This window comes from Desmodus rotundus, chromosome 2 (assembly GCF_022682495.2).
Source record: "Desmodus rotundus isolate HL8 chromosome 2, HLdesRot8A.1, whole genome shotgun sequence".
Taxonomy (NCBI): Eukaryota; Metazoa; Chordata; class Mammalia; order Chiroptera; family Phyllostomidae; genus Desmodus; species Desmodus rotundus.
In genome coordinates this window covers 202,748,388-202,768,704 of record NC_071388.1, presented here as the reverse complement: position 1 = coordinate 202,768,704, position 20,317 = coordinate 202,748,388, and the positions used below count along the sequence as shown (strand labels likewise).

The window sequence follows — 20,317 nt, the reverse complement described above, 5'->3', positions numbered from 1 at the left end:
TGACCAAAAGTTCCTACGTCTCAATCACTGAATATTACTTTCAGACTGTTATCTAACATCACCTCCTTTTTTTTGTTTGTTTAAAAAAAAAACTCTACATATTTAATCAGTAGGGATCTATTCCACAAGTGCAACTAATAAATTAAATATCCTCAAGAAGTGTTAATTTTAGAATTTCTGGAAAATTATTTTACACATGACTGATGTATAGTTAACATGCACATCATTACACCTACACTATGCCCGATTCAAGAGCTACCAGCCATAAACAAAACAGGCAGGAAAGTCCACCCTCCAGGAAGTCTAAGGTGGCTCAGGTACCTCCTACTGGGAATGTCCCTGCCCGCAGAGCCCTCTGCTTTTGAGTTTACCCGACCTGGAGGTTAACATAGCTTTTGTCATTATCGCCAGAGGCAGAGAACACTCCACCCATCTCACTCCCTTCCCTTGATGTAATGTTCTCAATATTCTTGATCCTTTCCCCTTAGCTCTGCACATTTGTTCTGTTTGGGTGTGTGAAGGGGAGTAGGGTAGGAGGGGAGGAGAAAGGGGAGAGTTTCCTCCCCATAGACAGAAAACAAAGATTTGTTTTGTTAAATGGGAATCAAAATCACCATTACCTTCCCCATTACATTGTAGATGGCTGGACACCTCCTCTGGTTTCTCTTTGGTCATTTGGGGAGCTTCAGGTTCATTGGACACTGAAGAGAAGCAAGAAAATGAGGTGACCCATGCTGTCCAGAGCACAGGTGAGCTGCCCTTTGGGAAATGGGACATCTTCTCCAAGGACCTCACCTGAGATCCAATCAAGCCCTGGTTTGCCTCTGTTTCTATCTCATTCACCTCACTCTCCTGCCCTCTGCTTCTAAGTTACCTGTAGAACTGCCTCCAGATACTTCTCCATCTGCACCAGGAGAATATTTGTGCATCTTCGATTTTTGTGGGCTCTGCTTCATCTGACTTCTCCTAGCTTGTTAATCTTCTATCTTTTTTTTTTCCCCTCAGTGGTGATCTCGATCTTTTTCTGCTTATTCTGTCTAGTCTGTTCTCCCAGGTCTCTCCAATCCCTACACCAGGATCCGGTCCTTCTCTCATGACTTCTCTGGATTTCTTCCCTCCCTACTGACATTCCTTATTCGTGAAGGGGGAGCATGTCTGCACCGAGCTTTGCTCTCTCCCCACTGGGAGCCCACAAGGCCCCTTTGGACTCTGACTGTGTCACCACGTTGACCTCCACTAACCTCTCAGAGCCATCACCTGTAGTGAGGTGCCCGAGACATCTTGGGGGGAAAGCAAGTAACCCTCTTCTGTGCTTCCATTTCCTTATCTCTAAGGAGGGACAACAACAGTTTTCCTGGCTAAGTCCTAAATGTTTGTGAGGAAATCTCACTTACTAATGCACTTTGAAAGAAAGAAATGCTATATAATCCAATAGCTTAATGAAGAATATGTGTGGGGGGGAAACCTGTAATTTGGGCTTGAGAGTCATTCTTGTGCCAAGTAGATCTCAGAATAATGTTTCTTTTAAAGCCTATCCAAGGTTATGATACTATTATAATGATAATATTATTTAGCACTAAATAAATACTAAGTTTCTATACTTTACATAGAAAATAAAGGAGGCAAGGTTAAAATCACAATACTGAGTCTGTAGTGTAAGTAAGTGTAAAGAATATGAAAGACTCTACCTTTCCTTTGTATTCATCTACTACAAAATGAAGAGAGAACACACCTACTCTAATATTAGGCGTCCTGCGGTTCAGCTCTGGATTTGGCCTCCTGACACCTTGCAGCCAGGTGCTGGCAATCCTCCCTTCCTTACCTGGCTCACCTCTTGGTGGGAAGCTCAAGGTTTCACAGAGCTCTTCTTCATCACTGAGATCACAATAGTCATTGCTGCACTCTGCAGAGAAAAATTGAAATCCCTCAGAGGTCTCAATAAACAACCAGAGGGAATCACAGCAAGAAAACTCATAGTGAAGACGTGGGCAGCCCAAGTACCCCTGAGGTGGGACTGTCCCTGACACAGACAATCCTGGTCTTCCCTTTGCATTCACCCGGGCTGAAGGTTGACTGACTTCTATCATTGCCATCAGCAGATGTGAACCATCCACCATCTTCTTCCCTCCCATACACCTAATCCTCTCTATTTCTTTCCAGGCCGCAGAGCCTCTGCACGGTGTTTCTGTCTCTGCCCTGTTGGCTGCTGTCAGTGTTTCCAGGTGTTTCTCGCTGTGATGTGTCTGTTTCCTCCAGTCCTGACTCGTTTTCTCTGGAGCTCCTGACTCTGCCCTTTATTGACTTTCCCTGTCTCACTTGTCTCCTTCCCAGTCCCTTTCAGGAAAGGTATCCTTGAGATAGTATGATGCAACCTGGTCAGGGAATGGGACAAGGAGCAGAGTAGGCCGAGGCAACACCGCCAAACACAGGAGTTGTTCAGAGGCCCACTTGTGAAAGAAAGACCAGAGCACTGCAATCTCTGAAAATTTCTGTAACCTCATCAGAAGTGAGGCAGAAGAAGTAGGTTGGAGCCCCATGGTGAATAGAAAGCAAAAAAGCCCCAGGAAGAAGGATAACTAATATAATCCAAGGGCAACAAAGGTTGCCAGGTTTACATGGGAAAATAATGTGATCTCATTTACATCTTGCTGAAGTAAAAAAGTGGGTGGGATGGGAGCAAGAGAAAGGGGGACATCCATGTCCCCCTTACTGAGGACATCAACCCTGGAGCAGGAAGAGTTTCTGTTTCACAAAAGAAAATGTTGGTTTCAATCTTGGAAGTGTCAGTCCCTGAAAGACATACAAATGGACAAGGTCTTGGGACAAAGGCCATCATTTCACAGATTAACAGCATTGGGAGACAGGTCTGCCTAGCAGACATGCACTTCAGACTCATTCTGTTCTTCTACCCGAGAGTAGCTGAGGGTGCCAGGGAGAAGAGCATTATTCTGAGCATGTTCTGGGCACCACTCTCTACCTGGGGAAACCGTAACCTGAAAACTCACTACTGACATGCCCCTTTTTGCTGGGAGGGGCTTCTGTCTAGTGACTTGCACTTGAGCCATGGAGGATCCCAACTTCTCTCCTCTCCTCCTTACATAGCAGTTTTCACTGTTAAATGATTTTAAAACTATCTCTCTGTGTAGTTTCTTTTGTGCTTCCTCCCCATTTTTTTTTGGTATGTATTTACCTCTCTCTATGATTTCTTTAATTTTTATCTCTGTACCTCATTTCGTATTGAGGTTATACCCTTTCTACTTTGCCTCTCACTTTCTTCTTCGTTTTTATTTTTTCAAATTATTTTACTGTTGTTCAATTACAGTCGTCTGCATTTACCTCCCACCACTGCCCCCTACAACCCCAGCCATCCCCACCTCCATCCCTTGCTTCCACCCCTCCTTGGTTTTGTCCATGTGTCCTTTATAGTTGTTCCTGAAAACCTTTCCCCCTTCCCCCCATTATCCCCTCCCACCTCCCCTCTGGTTACTGTCAGATTGTTCTTAATTTCAATGTCTCTGGTTATATTTTGTTTGCTTGTTTGTTTTGTTGATTAGGTTCCAGTTAAAGGGGAGATCATACGGTATTTTTCCCTCACTGCCTGGTTTATTTCACTTAGCATAACTTTTTTCTTTTCTATCTCTGTCTCTGAGTCTTCACCTGCTGGACACCTGCAAGATTGTCCATTAGTTTACGTATTGTCCTCCTTCTCACAGATCCCTTTTTCCAAACTGACAAAAACTCTACCATTTTGCATAGATCACAGTGCCAGAGAGTCTTATCAATCATTCACAAAACTTAATTCCATGTTCCTGGTACTTCCGGAAGTGGGCTGAAAAGGATCTCCTTGCCTGATTTGCCATAATTTGCTAATATCTGGATTTTTAGTACATTTAATAACATCACCTGGCATATCTGCCTCAGTGCCCCAGCCTGCCTTTGGCATATTCCGTCTCCCTCTGTTCTCCATGCAGGGATCCCCTCTCTTCCCAGGAGCCAAGCTCACCTTCATTCTTTGTCTCTCTCACAGTTTTGGAAAAACAAAGCAATCTCATCTGTGTGCATGTGAATATGAGGAAGAGAATGGGAGGATGGGGAACCAGGGAGATTGTTGTTCCCTGCTGACCGGAAAACAAACATGGTTGAGGAAGTGGGGAACTTAAATCATAATTACCTTCTCCCTCAGCAGGTAGGAAGCTGAGCACCTTGTCTACTTTTAGGTTAGTCCTTTCTGAAACTTCAAGATCACAGCTCACTGCGGAGAAACAAGAAAATGATGGACCATGGAAGGCGATCAGAAACGGACCTCAGCCTGTCTGTCTGCCCCAAGCACTGTTCCTGAGAGCCACACCATCCTGTTCAGCTGTTTTACTATCTGGAGGTACCTCCTTCTCCTTTCTGCTTCTCAGTGTTCTTCCTGCAGTTCTGCATCCACACATTTGTGTTGCCTCACTATGCATTGCTTCAATTACCAGGTTTTTCTCCCCATCTCTTCCTTTTAGGTCTAGCTTTTGGCTTTTTTTTTTCTTTCAGGTATAATGTATCATTTTTCCAATTATGCTTTCTATCTTTCTGATTCTAGATCTTTCCTATCCCAGGTGGTTGGGACATTCTTATGCTCTTTCTCTCAGTGGTTTCCCTTCCCTCCTCATCAACATTATTTTTTTCCTTAATTAAGGTCTTACATCAAAATCTAGTGTACTTCATGGGAACCTGAAGAATTCCTTGACTTCCTGTTTCTCTTCTGACTACATGACTCCACCCTAACTACCTGCTGGCTTCCCTAAACTGTCACCCTCAGTGACACACCTGGGACTTTTGTACCACTCTTCTTTTTCTACTTCACCCTTGAAAACTGACTAGCATGCCTTTCTGTGCTTTTTTCCCTCATCCATAAAACAGAGTTATAATAGTTTATGTCTGTGGCTTAGGTTTTGTGAAGGGAAAAGGTCTTGCACAATCTAATAATCTGATGGAAACTGTCATAAACCTTGCATCCTTATCTTCCACACCTTGTTCTTTCTCATTTTCACTCTTTCCACCTGTCTCTGCTTCTTCTATTTCTACCTCTGTATCTTGCTGATGGAACCTCTTGGTACTTCTCTTGGTTCTTCTCTTTGTCCCAATTTGTTTCTTCTCCCATGTCTGTTCCCACCTCCCTCTTCTCCGTCTTGCTTCTCTGATGCTGTGCGTTATGTCTTCTCCCCATTTCTCATTCTATTGCTTTCCTGAGCTAGTGGTTGGTCAGAAATGGCATCTCTGAGATAGAATGTAATTTCCACATAAATTCACCAAATTAGTGAGCAAAATGGCCCATTAGTGAGCAAATGGAGAGCAGAGTGGGCCAAGAAAACTGTTCCAGGCACAGAGCTAAGCATGTGCAAAGACTCAGATGTGAATGAGTAGTCAAAAAAATAAAAATTCCTGTAGTTTTATACAAAGTTTTGAAGTGCTTGCAGGAGAGGCAGGTAGGAGACTGAAGCCATGGGAAGAAAAACAGATCTAATTCTTATGACAACAAGAAGTTATTGATTTAAGGTAGGAAAGTAACATAAGCCGACTCACATTTTCAAACAGTCATCTAGTTGAGCTGGAGAGAGTAGAGGTGCTGGGAGTGTGAGTGGAGGAAGAGGTGAGACCAGAGGCTGTTGCTGTAGTTCCAGAGAGAAGACTGACCTGACTAGGGTTTCTGAGTTGAATGTGGAAAGAAATGCACAATGGCTATGCCGAAGGTGTAGGTGACTAAACTGGATGATTGATGGGGTACATAAGTTGAAGGGGGAGGACTAGATGTTGATAACCCCTAGGTTCCTGCTTGACAAAGGGAACAAGAGTGTTCTACACTGAGATAGGAAACACCAGAAAAGGAGGCAGATCGGGCATCACGAAAGATGGTATGCACAATTATGGAAGTATCTTGTACAGAGGTTCCTGGAAAAAATTCCAAATGAAGACGTCTCTCAGGTCCCGGCAGAAACATATTCAGGCACTTAGATGAATGAGTTTAGAAGACAAGTCTAGGGCAGAAATAAGAATTTGGGGGTTATCAAGTTATGATGGGAGTAGTCAAGAATGGCTGGGGGAGACCCATTGCCTCTGAGGATCTAACAGGGGCGACTTTGATAACTGGGTGCACCGCAATCTGAAAACTCATTGCTAATGTGTCACTCCTAGAGCCAGAAGGTGTTTCTGTGCAGTTCATCTCTCAGTTCCTACAATATCCCCAACCATCTTCTCCATCCCTTGTACGCAATGCTGTCACTCTACTGACTTTTCACTCATTCTTCTTTATTTTCCTCTCTTTGTATAACTGTGTGCCTACCCCCCACTCTTTCCATTTCTGAGCGCTTTCTTCTCTGCTTTTTTTAATATCATATCCTCTACCTTTTTATTCTGCACCTGTATTGATTATTAAGCTAGCCTCGTTTCTTCTGTGATGATCACTTCCTTGTTTCTATCTGTCCTCTCTAGTTCTTAACATTCTGTTACCAATGTTTGAACCTAAAATTTAAATTAAAAAAAAATAAATTTCAGCCTTCTTGTCTATTTTGTTCATCTTACGTATTTCTCTCCCACGTCATCAAAGTTCTCCTCTTTTGCCATTGGCAAATGAACAGGGATCCTTCCCCTTGCCAAGTCCATTTTGAAAGTTTTTCACAAGCACTTTCTATTTTGCAGTTACACTCATTATGCCCATGTTCCGAACTTGAAAACTACCACCCTGCCTGATAGCACATCTAACATGGAAATAGTTGCATTCCATTTTTATTTAGGTAAAATTGACAACAATCCAATTTCTCTTCATACAGTGACTCCATTGTTCACCCTGTCTTTGCTTGTATCCTATTTCAGTGAAACCCCAACCTTTCAGAGCTCATCCTTCCTGCACTGTTTGAGTTTCTAGAGGAAAGCAACTAGAAGATGAGCATAGTCTATGTGTGTATGTGAGCGGGGGTGGATGAATGGACAGATAGATGGATGGATACATGAGTGGATAAGTAGCTGGGTGCGTAGATGGAGGAATAGAAAAGAAGATAAAAGAATTGGTCGTTTTCACCGTTGACAGGAAAGCAAAGCTTTAATTAGATAATAGGTCATTTAAATCCTAATTACCTTCTCCATCATAAGGCAGTAAGTTTGGCATTTCTTCTGATTCTCCTGTTCCATCCACTTGTAGATCTGTGAGTCCCAAGGACACTGAAAAGAGAAACAGGACCATGAGGAACAATTGAGAGTGACCAGAACTCTACCTGGCTGTGGTCATGTTCAGAGTGTATCAGAGCTTTGATATTTAGAGTACAGAAGAACTGCTCCTTGGGAATATAAGTATGTTGCACTAGACAAGCTTTGCTCTGTACCATGGGGCACGTGTTAGGCCCTCTCCCCCGTCCCCCTTCTCTCTTCTCTTTTTTATCCTTCTGACCCAATTTCTACACATTGCGGCACCTGCACCCTGAAGCTCTCAGTGGATCTCTTTGACTATGGCTTTCTGCGCCAGACTTCTACCACTCTATACTTCTGTCTTTTTCTTCCTCCATGACATTCTTTACCTTTCTGCTCCACTGTCTTTCTGCTTATTCTTTTAACCCAATTTCTCTGTGTTTTTCTTATACATAGTATTTCATTGTTCCCATGCAATCCCTGGCGAGTAATTTTTAAATCTCTTTCTCCCCATACTCCAAACTGGTAGTTTTTAGATTCCGTATACATTTAGATAAAATTGGACCCAGTTAAAACAGCTCCATTTGGTGACCCTAATCTACATTTTTATTATTTTGTACCCTCAAATTCTTCTCCAAGGAGACCCTTCATTAAGGTGCTTAACCTTCTTTTCCCACTTGCCTCTACATACGTGGAGAAAGCAACCAGAGAGAAAAAGGAAAAGTGTGAATTTATGCTGGAGAAAAGGAAGGGAAACTTCCCTTACATACAGACAGACAAATTTAGTGAGGTATTTCGTCATGTAAATCATGATTACCTCCCCCATCAACTGGTAGCAGTTTGGGTATCTCTTCGGAATCACCACCACCAGTCCTTTGGAGACCTTCACGTTCACAGGAAACTGAAGAGAAACATGGAAATGACCAACCAGATATGGTGACCAGGAAATGGACTCAGGGAATTCATGCTGAATTTTATGTCCAGTGCTCAGCTGAGCTTCTCCTTGGGAAGAAAGTACCATTGCTCCAAAGACCTCACCTAAGATCCCCCAAGCCTTGCTCTACCTCTTTTCCTTTGTTTTCCCTCAGTCACCTCATTTTCTGTCACCATGCACTTTGCTTCTGCACCATGAAGGACCATTCATGTGCTTGACTTTCTGGATTCCCGCTCAGTCCTTCACTTCTTCATTGCTCTTTATCACTTTTCCCACTGTGGTTCTCTCTTTCTTTCTAGCTCTGTCTAGATCTCTTGCATCCCACAGGACAAGTTCCATCCTACCACCTCTTTCTGCTTTTCCCTGCTCTCGCCAATGAAATATATTTGTTGAATGAAAGCCTCCTTGCACCCAGCCCTGTTCCACTTCCCTGGTACCTGCAGACCTTCTGGGCTTTCCTGAGTGAACTTAGACCAGGTGACCCTGGTTGCCTGACCCTCTGTCATTCCCACATGACCATCACCGCATTGAGTCATCGAGGATTATGGTCCGGCCACTTGCTTGACTAATTTGAACTGGTAAAAGACCCTTACACACGTCAGATAAAATGCCACCTTGTTTGCCAAAATTCTTTGAAGAATCACATAACATAATGCAAAATATTTGGCAAACATTATAATTCAGATTTGAGAGCATTTGATCTAAAGGACCATGTTTCTTTTGAGGGTTTTCCAAAGTTAGGCACACACTAATAACATTATAAACAAAGAGAATAATATTTAGTGTTTATTCTATAAGGAAGAGAAAGGGTGGGTAGGCATAAATTCAAGTCTTCAGTATTAGTAGATATAAAAGGCATCCCCTTTCTTTATATATTTGTACTAGAGTATGCATTTAGAAACATTTATGTGACTCAAGAGACTTTAGGACACACAGAATCTTTTGACAGTGGAGTGTGTTCACAATTTCACACAACGGGAAACACCAGTCCTGAATTCAGCCACCTGGCATCCTGAAGCACGGGACTGACCATCTCCCTTTTCTTACCTGGCTCATATTTCAGTGGGGAGCTCAAGGCTTCCTGAAGCTTTTCTCCATCACAAGTCATACAGCAGGCCTTGCTGTCCTCTTCAGAAAAAAATGAAATCCCATGGACATCTGAATTTATGGCTAAAAAGGAATCATCACAAGAAAGCAATAGGAAAACCAAGAAAGTCTGAGAAACTGGAATGCCCTACTCTGTAAAACAACCTGACCTGAAGGCTAATTTTGCTTCAGTAGGTTGCCTTACAGACTGAGAAGCATTCACCCATCATGGGAAATTTTCCTATTCTTACTCCTCATTCTCTTTCTATATCCTCCCTTCTCATTTCATTCCGTACATGTTACCAATCTCTGCTTCTGTTTCTTCCTGCTGGTGTCTCTTGGAGCTCCTCTTTCTCCTGGTGTGTTTCTCTGTTCTCTGTTCCTAGAACTTTGTCTCTTTGCTTTCTGTGATGCTGCTCTTCCTCACCTACGCTTTGTCTCTCAAGTGTTCTCTAACTTTCTAAAAAAAATAAAAGCTTCTCTGAGATAGTCTGTTTTAAACAGGATTTAACCAAAGTGGAGAGGGCAATTGGAGGGTAGTGGAACATGAAAACTGTTCTGAAAAGGCATATGAGGAGGCTCAGAAATGAAAGAAAAAAATTAACAATTAAAATCATTGGGAAAGAAGGTTTATTCTACCTTGAATAGTGTAGGAGGCAGGTGATAAGGCTGGGGAAATAAACAGGTGGCTCACCAAGGATGACCTCGGATGCCACTGAAAGAAACATTTATTTAATCCTCATCTATTAATAAGTGGGAAAATAATACAATCTTATTTTTATTTTCAAATGTCCCATGAAATGCAAATAACTCATTTGATGGGAGCAAGATTAGAAAGAGGAGATGTGCAAATGGCTGGTGCTCTGGGAACCATGACCAAGATCTGGATTAGAGACTCAGGCTAGGAGATGTGACAGGATGACAGGTGGCAGATGCTCTGAAAGACAAACGACCATGTTAAGTGGGACGTGGGCATGTATCTGAGGGCAAGAGCCATCATGGACGACTCCTAGGTTTCCAACTTGAAAAGCCACGGGACCATAGTGATTCCTCACAGAGAGAAGAGTGCTGAGCAGGAATTAGATCCAGTATGAGTAATGAAGATGCTGCTTTCAGGTCTGCAATTGCCTCATTTAAGGCTCTTCAAAAAGGTCAAGTGTAGATGTCTGTCAGACCCCTTCTCCTCAGATCTGAGATGACCTGGGCGGAGATTCGGTCTTGGGAATCATTGGGATATTCAGGGAGAACCTGTTGCCATCTGAATATTTTACAAGGGCCACTTTGATAATTAAGGGCAGCTCCATCTGAAACTTCGCAGCTAATGTTGTCAAACCTTGTACCCAAAGACGCTTATACCCAGCTCTTATCTCACACCTACTGTGTCCCAATCTGTGCCTCTCTGCCTGCTATTCACTTTCACTCAACTTATTTTCCATCCATTCGCCTTTAATTCTTTCTCCATGTGGTTGCCTTTGTACCTCTCCCCAACTTCCCCCACTTCTTAGTATTTATTTTCCTCTCCATCTTTCCCTTTCTAGATATTTTTCTTTCAATTTTTATCTCTGACCATTGAAAGATTTTCTTAGCTTATCTGTTCTGTGATGTGTCTTACACCTTCTCCCTTTCCATCTTTGTATCTCCAATTGTGCCTTGACCTTGTCTGCCAATTTTATTTTAACTTTTGTTTCTCCTTATGATTTAATCTTCCAGGTCCCCCTCTCTCATCCTCTCCAAAACTCTCCTCTTGGAGTTTGACTATAGGCCCAGGGACCTCCAACTGGCTGGCTGCACATGAAACTGATATGTCCCATTATTTCAAAGGTACCCTAAATTGTTCTGGGAAATTAATTGAAAATTATTCCCATCCCAACCTGGAATGGTAGGATTGTATGTTCCCTTTTTAAAAAACTGGATCCATTCATGTAATTTGTCATATATTACCTCCTGTCTACCTTTTTCAACTTCTTTTTTTACATTTTTCATCAATAGGTACTCTGTCCACTCACAAGCTCAGATTCCTTTTCTCATGGCCTCTCTCACAGTTGTGAGCAGGTGGGGGCATGGAGGGGAAATAGAGCTAGCACAGGCCTAGGACAGAAGATAAAATGTCCCTTTTGTTTCCACAGGTCAAGAAAACAAAGATTTAATACAGACTTGATAACTTAAATGATAGTTACCGTGTCCATTGTGTGGCAATAAGCTGGGTCTATCTTCTGTGCCTCTTACATTATTCATGTGGACAGGTGAGCATTCACAACATGCTGTAGAAGGTGACAAGAAATGACAGAAATCAGTGACTAGGGAAGAGACCTCTGTGTACTCAAACTGAACTCTCATGTTTAAGCACCAAAGACTCTACCAGAGGCTGAACAGAGACTTGTTCCCCTTTTTCACTGAGATGCACCTCACATAATTGAAAACAGTTGTGTAACCAACATCACAGTCAATATTTGGGACATTTCCGAGGGTAAGGAGGGTAGAATAAGGTAAGGGGGCAGTAAATGGTGATAGAAGGAGACTGGGCTTGGGATGGTGAACACACAATATAGTAATCAGATGATGTGATATAGAATTGGACACCTGAGCCTATATAATTTTATTAACCAGTGTCACCCCAATAAATTCAGTTTTTAAAAAGGAAATAAATGAAAGTGAAAAAAAAGAAAAAGGGAGAAAGGACCCTATGTAATAGTGAAGAACTTGGCCTTGTCAAAAGAGAGGTCTGGTATTGTCTGGATTCTTGGAGGCAACTTCTAGACATTCAGAAATTCCCAAGTAATAGGAGTGTCTCTGTTTTCCATAGTGAGCTCTCTGGACCACAGCTGATAGTTTATGTTAATGAGATGACGCAGGTTGGAGCCAGCCACACTAGATAGGTTTTCTGTGCGGGCCACACTAGGTAGGTTTTCTGTGTGGGCTGGCCACACTAGAAAGACTAACCAGGTGATGGGAGGTACGGACTAGAGATTCAATTCAACCACAATTCAATCAATCGTACCAATAAAAACTGACCACCAGAGCTTGGGTGATAGAGCTTCCTGAAGTGATAATACGCATGGAATATTGCTGGCAATACTCTGTGTGCATTGCTACACATCAATGTCAGGAGGCTAATGCCTCATGAAATAAGGGAAACTTTGAGGTTGGAACCCTTTGGAGGCCTCCCAGACTATAGGCCCTGTGCATCTCCAGCTAATTTTAATGGATCTTTTTCCTATAATCAATGTAACTGTGAGTATCAAAAAAAAAAAAAGATTTGCAGCATTTCCACCATGCCAGAAAGTTCCCCTGTCCTTTGTGTTCCACTCAGTTTCCACTGTAAGCAACCGCTGTTTTGATTTCTATCACCGTCAGTAAGCTCTTGCTTGCTGATTGCTATTCTACCTTATATCATAGTTTGTTTATTTATTCTCCTGTCGGTAAACATCGGTTCCAGATTTTAGCTATTAAGCGAAAAGGTACTCTAAACACTCTCGTACAAATCTTTGTGTGCACAGACAACTTCGTTTCTCGTGCTCAGGTGTGGGCTGGCTGAGCCATAGGTGAGACTGAGTTTATGACTCTGGTCAACAGTTTTCCAAAGTGCTTGTATCACTTTCCATTCCTACCAACAAAATATACGAAAAAGTCTCAATTGCTGCATATTCTCACCAACATATGGTGTTTTCAGTCTGTTTTATTTTACAGTTCTAGTGAGTGAATGGCAGTCTGTTGTGGTTTTAAATGTGCATTTCCCTGATGATTAACGGCATTGTATACTTTATGTTCTTGTTGATGATTTTTATCTTCCGCATGAAGTGTCCATTCAAGTCTTCTGTCTATTTTTTGAATTTGTGGTGTGTCATTTTATTATTTGGTCGTAGGAGCTCTTTATATACTCTGGGTAAAACCTTTGGTCAGATATATGTATTGCACATATTTTCTCCCAGTCTCTCAACTTGCCTGCCTTTTTCTCAATGGTATCTTTGGATAGCACAAGTTCTTAGTTTTGATGAAGTCCAATTTATCAATTCTTTATTTTATGACCCACTTTTTGTGTGTCCTATATAACAAATGTTTGCCTGCCTAAGTTGCAAAGATAGTCTCCTGTGTTTTCTTCTAGAAGTTTCATAGGTTTAGCCTTGACTTTTAACTTTGTGACCCAGCATGAATTATCTCTTGTGAATGATGTGAAAGAGGAGGGAAGCTTCATTTTTCCATGTTTGCTCTACCTCTTTTCAGTCTTTTTACAGCTCATTCTGCTTCTTTCCATTACTCACAATTCTAATTCTCATCCAGCTCCCACTGCTGCCTCTGCCCAAGGAACTGTTGGTGCACCCTTCATTCTGAGAGCTTCTCTCTCCTTGGCCACTCCACTTTGTGTTTTTGCCTCTGCCTTCCCCAGGGAGGCTTCCTGTTCTTTCCCCTTTGTCTCTAGTCTTTCCCTCCTAGTTCTCTCTATGTTATTTGAGCGTCCTACACTTTCTGTCTCTTTGTGGCTTTTCCCCCCTCTTTCTTTTGCCATATAAACTAGGGACCCTTTCTTGGTAAATATATGTCTTCTTACCTCAGGCTCTGGTCCACTCTTCTCTCCTATTTTAGGCTCCTTGGGACTTTCTTTATGAATTACAATCATGTGTCATAGCTCTTAACCCCTTCGCATATGTGCTAGAGTCACTCTGAGTCATCAGGTGATTTTTAGACTGAGGCAACCTTACCTGCTTGTTGAGATTCTTGGGCAGATCCATTTGTCGTTTTCTGGGTTTGTATTGAAATATTTGGGTCAAGAGATGAATCCTGTTCCCTTGTATTCATCTGCTGTCCATTACTGAGACACTGTTGAATTCCAGCTCCAGACAGGGTGGTATCTGAATTACATTCGGAATGTGGAAGAATTTGATTTCTCCTTCCTGACGATACACCTCTTTCACCCTTTACTAATGTCAACTACTAATCCCTCCACTACCCCCTCTCATTTCCCCTACCCTGGTAGTAGATGAATCTCTAAGCATATTTTTATATACTCTGTACCTTTTAATGTATACTTTATACTTTTAGCAATTTGTGTTCAAAAAAAATAAGTATGATTATTAAAAGAGATCCAAATTGTATACAAATGTATTACTACAGTTAAAAATGTAAAAGTATATAATACCTGAAGTGTACATCCAAATTAAAGGATCTATATTAATGGCATTCTACAAGGCTGGTTATATTCTTATGGTTTCTCCTTACATTGGCTATTTCAGAGAAAAAAGTCAACATTTAACAAATAAAAAATTTGTTTTAGACCATTTGGCCTAAGGATGGCCTTTTCTTGGGTTTGAAGGCTGTTTCACTCACTGCTACTCTAATCTGAAAAATCTTTTTTTCTTCAGTGGGTATCTGCAGGAAAACTAAGTGTCTACTTGTTGTACTCACATATATATTATATTAACAGTAATAAACACATAGCAATTACTTTGTGCCATGAATTACTGGGCCACTTTGTGCCACAAATTAAGTGCTCTGCATAAATTAAGTCATTTAATTCTTAAACCAACATTATTTTAGCTACAGATAGAGATACAGATTTACAGATGAGGATATTTGAACACAGAAATTAAGTAACTTGCCCTAGTAAGTAAATGGTAGAGCCAAGACTTGAAGCCCAGCAGTGGGGCCGCAGTCTTAGCTCTCAGCTGGTGTGGAGGAGGTGTGAGTCCTAGATAGGCCCATGCCTAGTGGTGTGACCTGCACACATCACTAACTAGCCTCCCTCACACCTCAGTTTCTTCTCCTGAAAAACAGGAGTAACAAATCCCCTGTGGCGGCATTGTTAGGAAGATTAAGTGAGATGCTACTCATAAAGGGATATGAGTAATATGAAGGGGTATAGTAATTTTACAAGAGATCACAATTTTCAGTAATAATGTCTTATGTGTGTTATAATTTAATGATTAATTGTTACTGATAGTATAAAGGAAAGGATGATTGAAAAGTTAGAATTGGTGGTTATTGGTTACAACCTTACATAACTCATCAATGAGCATTAGACTTGATCTATGTGAAGTGCTGCTGATCTTATGCCTAGTGGGGCATAAAAGTAGGTGTTACTATCATCACCATTAAAATTATTACTGTCCTTTATACTCTTCTCCCCCTTTTACTCCTTTTTCCCCTCTCTTCTTCTCTGCACAGCACCATTCTTTCCACATTCTCTTCCACACACAACTACTACTCACTCGCTTCCTCTCTTTTCTCATATGGTGAGTAATATTTACAACATTTCTTTCTTTAGATGTACCAAAGTCTTCCTTTTTGGGCTTGTTACAAAGGACCAAACCCTTACTCCTTCATAGATCCAGTGAATTCCTAACTCATAAATACTACAGTCAGTTCTCTCCTTAATGCTGCCTTATGGTCTCAGCAAGATCTTCCCTCTTGGGTGTATGTCCCAACTTCTCAGGTGTTACAGCTGTCTGAAGATATTCTTGGATTCCACATCTGGTCGGTTAATTGGGAACCCATGCAACTCCCCCCTGCTCTGGCTTCCCATCTCCTCCTGCATCTCTTCCCCAGGGTACACTCTCCACTCAGGAGCTCAGTCCCCTGATCTGTGATCAACTTTGGTCTCAGTAGATGAGAAAACAAGTTTCTATCAAGTCCTAGTTACCTTGTCCACAGCTGTGTTGGAAGTTGAGCATCTCCTCTGTCTCTTCCTCATCAACAGTTTGGTAATTGAAGTGCTCGCGAATCTCTGAGAAGAGGAAGGAAAAAGCAATTAGAGGTTTTGGGCAGTGACCAGGAACTGCACCTCACAATTACATGTCCAGGTACATTCCAGACTCCAACTGTTCAGAGGGAAGACTTCCAGCTCTCAGGAAACCCTGGGCCTTTGGGGTTCTCGCATGACCTGTGACTTGCTGTTGCTCCTGGAACCTTATAGCTGTTCCACACAGAGATGCACCTCTCAAGGTTTAAAGATGATGGACAGTGGACAAGTTGTAAATCATGGTTAAATCCCTTCAAAATGATCATAGAACAATGAAAGCCAGTGTAAAATAAATAATATACATGGAATGTGTTTTGTAAATTCTACATGCAACAGGAATGGAAAAGAAGCACAGAGCTTTGCTTTCTTCAGCAGAAAGGTAATGTTTATAGGGCAATAAACCTACATTTAAAAAAAGCAAGCCCCAACATCTTTAGGGATGGAGATTTTTCTTTAAAAGGAAGTTAAAAAGGAGGAAGGGAAGATAGGAGATCTTGGGTCAGGGAAGATGATCTGGTAACAAAGAGACATAAAATGTCCCCAAGGTGGATGGGAATGAGTGGGAGGGATCCAGGAAACAAAGGAAAGACACTTTCTCTAAGGTACAAACAGGAATAAATATTTTCTGAGAGGCATACACAGGAAGTGAATGTGCTACCATTGTACCAGGACATGGTACAGAAGTTCAGGAAACCAGCCCAGGGTGCCCCATTTCAGAGCTGCATGTCAAGGTGACTCAGAAAACAGATGAAAAAGCCAGACTACCAAGGCATGAGAAAAACACCCAAGAAATGCAGAAAGATGCCAGTCTGGAAGGACAGGTAACTGAAGCAGACTTTCTGTGTGCAAACCCACCGAGGGGCCAGAGTACTACTGGGGGTGAAGGTAGAAAGGACCTGTGGGAATGGCAGGTGCACTTGGCATATGACGACATGCCCAGGAAAAGTCTGGAGGAGGACGTGGCATGTAAATGCTGTGTGGGTCAGCAGTTTAGAGAACATAAAGTGGGGTCCCCATGCACAGGCATTTCAAAAATGAGGGGTCTTCTTCACACCTGTGTGCCACCCTTCCCAAAGCGTGGCTTTAGGCTGCTGATCCACAGCTCCCATGGATGGCAGGTTCTAGAAGGTACCAGCAGCAACCTCCCTTGGGGGCAGGTGGGCAGCTGCACTGGGTCAGGCAGTGAGCCATGCAGTCCCAGCTCACCACCCCAGCAGTGTCAATGAGCCTAAGGGGTAGATCATCCCTTCTAGGGAGCCCCTGTGATATGGGTGCTGGGGCCAAGGTAGGGGTGCCTCCACTGTCCAAGGAGAAAATTAGAGCCCCTAAGATGTAGGTAGGAAAGGAAACTGCCATTCCATTTGTACCCATGGCCCAGGGACATCCTTGAAATTCGTGACAAGTACTTGATTTCTTTATCCCTCTCTCTGACTTAGATATATCATAGAATGGATATGAGATGGCTCCTCTTGCAATCAAGATATGGCTTTCACAAACCAACACATCCCGTTTTTTACACTGACTCCTTTTACTTGTTCTCTGTTTAAAAATCTTTGATGATGCTTTATCTCCAAAGTAATAAACTTCAAATTCCTTTGCACAGCGTGTTGGACCCTCAAAAATTCCTTCCAACTTCCCTCTTCAAAATTAGCTTCTTAGCACCCTCACCCATGCTCTCTTTTTTAGCCACAGAATGCTTAAGTCCATCCGTTTGGCATTCTGTAGCTTTTGCTGGCTGCTCCTCCCTAGTGTATGGCTGTGTGCTGACAGGCCCTCCTGACTCTTGATTCTTTGTTCAGAGAAGTAAGCTAGCACAGAACTTCACTTAATGATAAATTTTCTAATACAAGGGAAATCTTTTCATTTTTGAACATTTCTGCAAATATGAGAGAGGGCTTTCTTTTTTGCCACAAAAGAGCGTAATTCAAATCTACCTTCACCTCCCCCCAAAAAAGTAGAGACTCAAGTATTATGGTTCTTAGCACCAAATTCAGGTCCTGCTTGAAGAATCATCTGTGGGATGGCTTTGTTAACCCCAGGTCATGTACACTGTCTTATCTTATGCCTGCTACATAGTAGTCACCCCAAATAACTATCAAATATTAATGAAGAATGAATGAATGAATGAATCAGTGAATCAGTGAATGAAATAAACTTGGAAATGTCATGGAAAGCTATAATTACCATTTTGGAAGCTTCTGAAAATCCCAAGTAAAGCAGGATAGGCCTCCAGGTTGATCTTGCTGAACAATACCTCCATAACTTTCTTGTCAAATGTCTTCTCCAGTTCACTGAGAACTTTATATGCCACTCTCTCCACAGGGACCAGATTTCTACAAGCGTCTTGAAAATCCTTAAAAATATTGAAAGGACAACTTTGTAGATGTGCATTTATGAGTCATAGAATATTCAGATTGTAAATAAACCATTTGTTCTCTTGAAAAATGTTACAATCTTACATATTTTAAATGACCACTTAAATGTTCTCCACCAGAAAAATAGACTAACTTTGTGAACCTGACTCTTTAACATTGATGTACACTTCAGAGAGCTACGAACAAAGAATAAAAGTGGGTTCAAAGATGCATATCATGTGGGGCTCTAAGATTCTGGCCAAGAGGCTTCAGGAGTTGCTTGACCGGTAATAGGTGGCCCTTTTGGTGACTAGACAATGCCCCACTGCCCTCCATCCAGGACTGATCTGGCCTGAAGTCCCAGGAAACCAGACAACCACTCTCCCCTGCTGTGTACCTGGCCAAAGGGCAATGAGAATTCACAAATAAAGAGAAGACTTGTCCTCAATATCCTTAGAAAGACCCACTGCTAAGCTTTAGCTACACCATAGGGCTCCAGAGTTGTCTAAAGCACAAGAAACAATTTGGAGAGAAGGCAGTAAGCATCTGCTTTCAAATTTATCCTAATGTCACACAACTTCCCTGTGAGTTCAATAATCTCAGGTTCAAGTTTGTAAAATAAGAGGGCTTTGTAATGAAATGTTACCAGTCTCATTTATTTACATTAATTATAGTTATCTGTGTTGCATTGTATGGCTATACCTAACGTGGTCTGTACCTATGAAGCATTCCCACTTCCAATCCTGCCACATCCCCATGTCCCTCCACCAACATTTACTATGAAATAGGAATGGTTTCTGTGGCTCTGCTTCTCCTGTCACCTTCTCAGGTATAGGACAGTGAAGGTCCCCACTCACAGGGGCTCACTGCACCCTGAAGTTTGCAGTAATACAATGAGAGGCTCTTTACCAGGAGCAAAGTCTCCTCACTTACTTCATACATCTGTTCAGGGAGATAACCTAGGTCTCGTAGGCCCATGAAAAGGGGAAATGGCTTCTTTATTGCATTTGCAATCGCAACCTTATTTTCTCTGAAGAACCTGAAAATGAACTCATAGAGAAACTGCTCCTCCGGATTCTGCTCCTCTGGGTTCTGGTCCCCAGTGAGCACCCTGAAAACAAAGACATGATGTGAATGAAAGAGGCTTGTGGGAGCTGGAAGACTTTAGACATGAAAGATAGTCCATGGAGGACCAACACATGTAAAATAGTGTTCTTGTGGAGAGACCAGAAGAAATGGAATTTATTTATTTAAAGAATAATCGAGGGTGCAATAGAAGAAAAGCACTGAGCTGGTACAAAGAAGTGAAAGAGTTCACACTGTGCTAATCAAAACTATTGTAAAAAGACTTTGGCCTGAACCCTCTAGGGAAGACACTGAATTTTTAAATGTTACAGTCTTTATAGGAATTGATATGATATTGTGATGGTTCATATCATATGAATCATGATATTATTCATATCAATGTTCATATCATGTTCAATATGATATGTTTAGGGACAAGAAGATGTTTAAAGACAAGACTAACATTTAACTTGGTAAACTTTGAGTAAGCAGTTTGCCCTCCATAATGAGGGTGGGCCTCATCCAATCAGTTGAAAGCATGAATAGAACCAAAAGACCAGCCTCCCAGAATAAGAAGAAATCTTCTACCAAACTGCTTTCAGACTGGATGCACCATCAGCTATTTGGTCTCCAGCCTACTGACCTACACTGCAGATTACTACTTCATCAAAGTGCATGAAAATAAAATTGATAAACTAAAAGGAAAACTAGATAAATCCACTACTGTTGTTGAAGAATTTGCAGAAGGAGTAAAGATAGGGTATACATTAAAATGAGTCATTTTAACAAAGCTACTGTAAGTATTGACATAAAAGTTGAGCAATGAGAAAAGACTCCATTCTTGTTTTAAGAAGTCTGGGAACTTAAGTGCTTTTTAATTTTCCAGTCCTTGTCAAAGCCGATATACATCTAGACCTCCATATAACCCTCTGGTTACACTCACAAGGGCTCACATACACACACACACACACATACACACACACACCC

At 41.8% G+C, this 20,317-nt stretch overlaps 1 protein-coding gene across 7 annotated transcripts in view; it reads right to left on the bottom strand.

The window, feature by feature from the left end:
* SP140 (SP140 nuclear body protein) overlaps positions 1 to 20,317 on the bottom strand; it is a 63,095-nt gene that overhangs the window by 39,844 nt on the left and 2,934 nt on the right. For 4 of the 7 annotated variants that reach the window (XM_045198572.2, XM_045198573.2, XM_053919166.2 and 1 more), the window contains exons 2-12: positions 19,199 to 19,376; positions 18,096 to 18,264; positions 15,813 to 15,896; positions 13,876 to 14,025; positions 11,356 to 11,439; positions 9,140 to 9,262; positions 7,976 to 8,059; positions 7,111 to 7,194; positions 4,172 to 4,252; positions 1,823 to 1,903; positions 621 to 701 (exon numbers count right to left, since the gene is read on the bottom strand). In XM_045198572.2, the coding sequence (XP_045054507.2) occupies positions 621 to 701; positions 1,823 to 1,903; positions 4,172 to 4,252; positions 7,111 to 7,194; positions 7,976 to 8,059; positions 9,140 to 9,262; positions 11,356 to 11,439; positions 13,876 to 14,025; positions 15,813 to 15,896; positions 18,096 to 18,264; positions 19,199 to 19,376 (1,199 nt within the window). The remainder of the gene's footprint in view (positions 1 to 620; positions 702 to 1,822; positions 1,904 to 4,171; positions 4,253 to 7,110; positions 7,195 to 7,975; positions 8,060 to 9,139; positions 9,263 to 11,355; positions 11,440 to 13,875; positions 14,026 to 15,812; positions 15,897 to 18,095; positions 18,265 to 19,198; positions 19,377 to 20,317) is intronic. The other 3 variants (XM_045198574.2, XM_045198575.3, XM_053919167.2) reach the window with 3 other exon arrangements.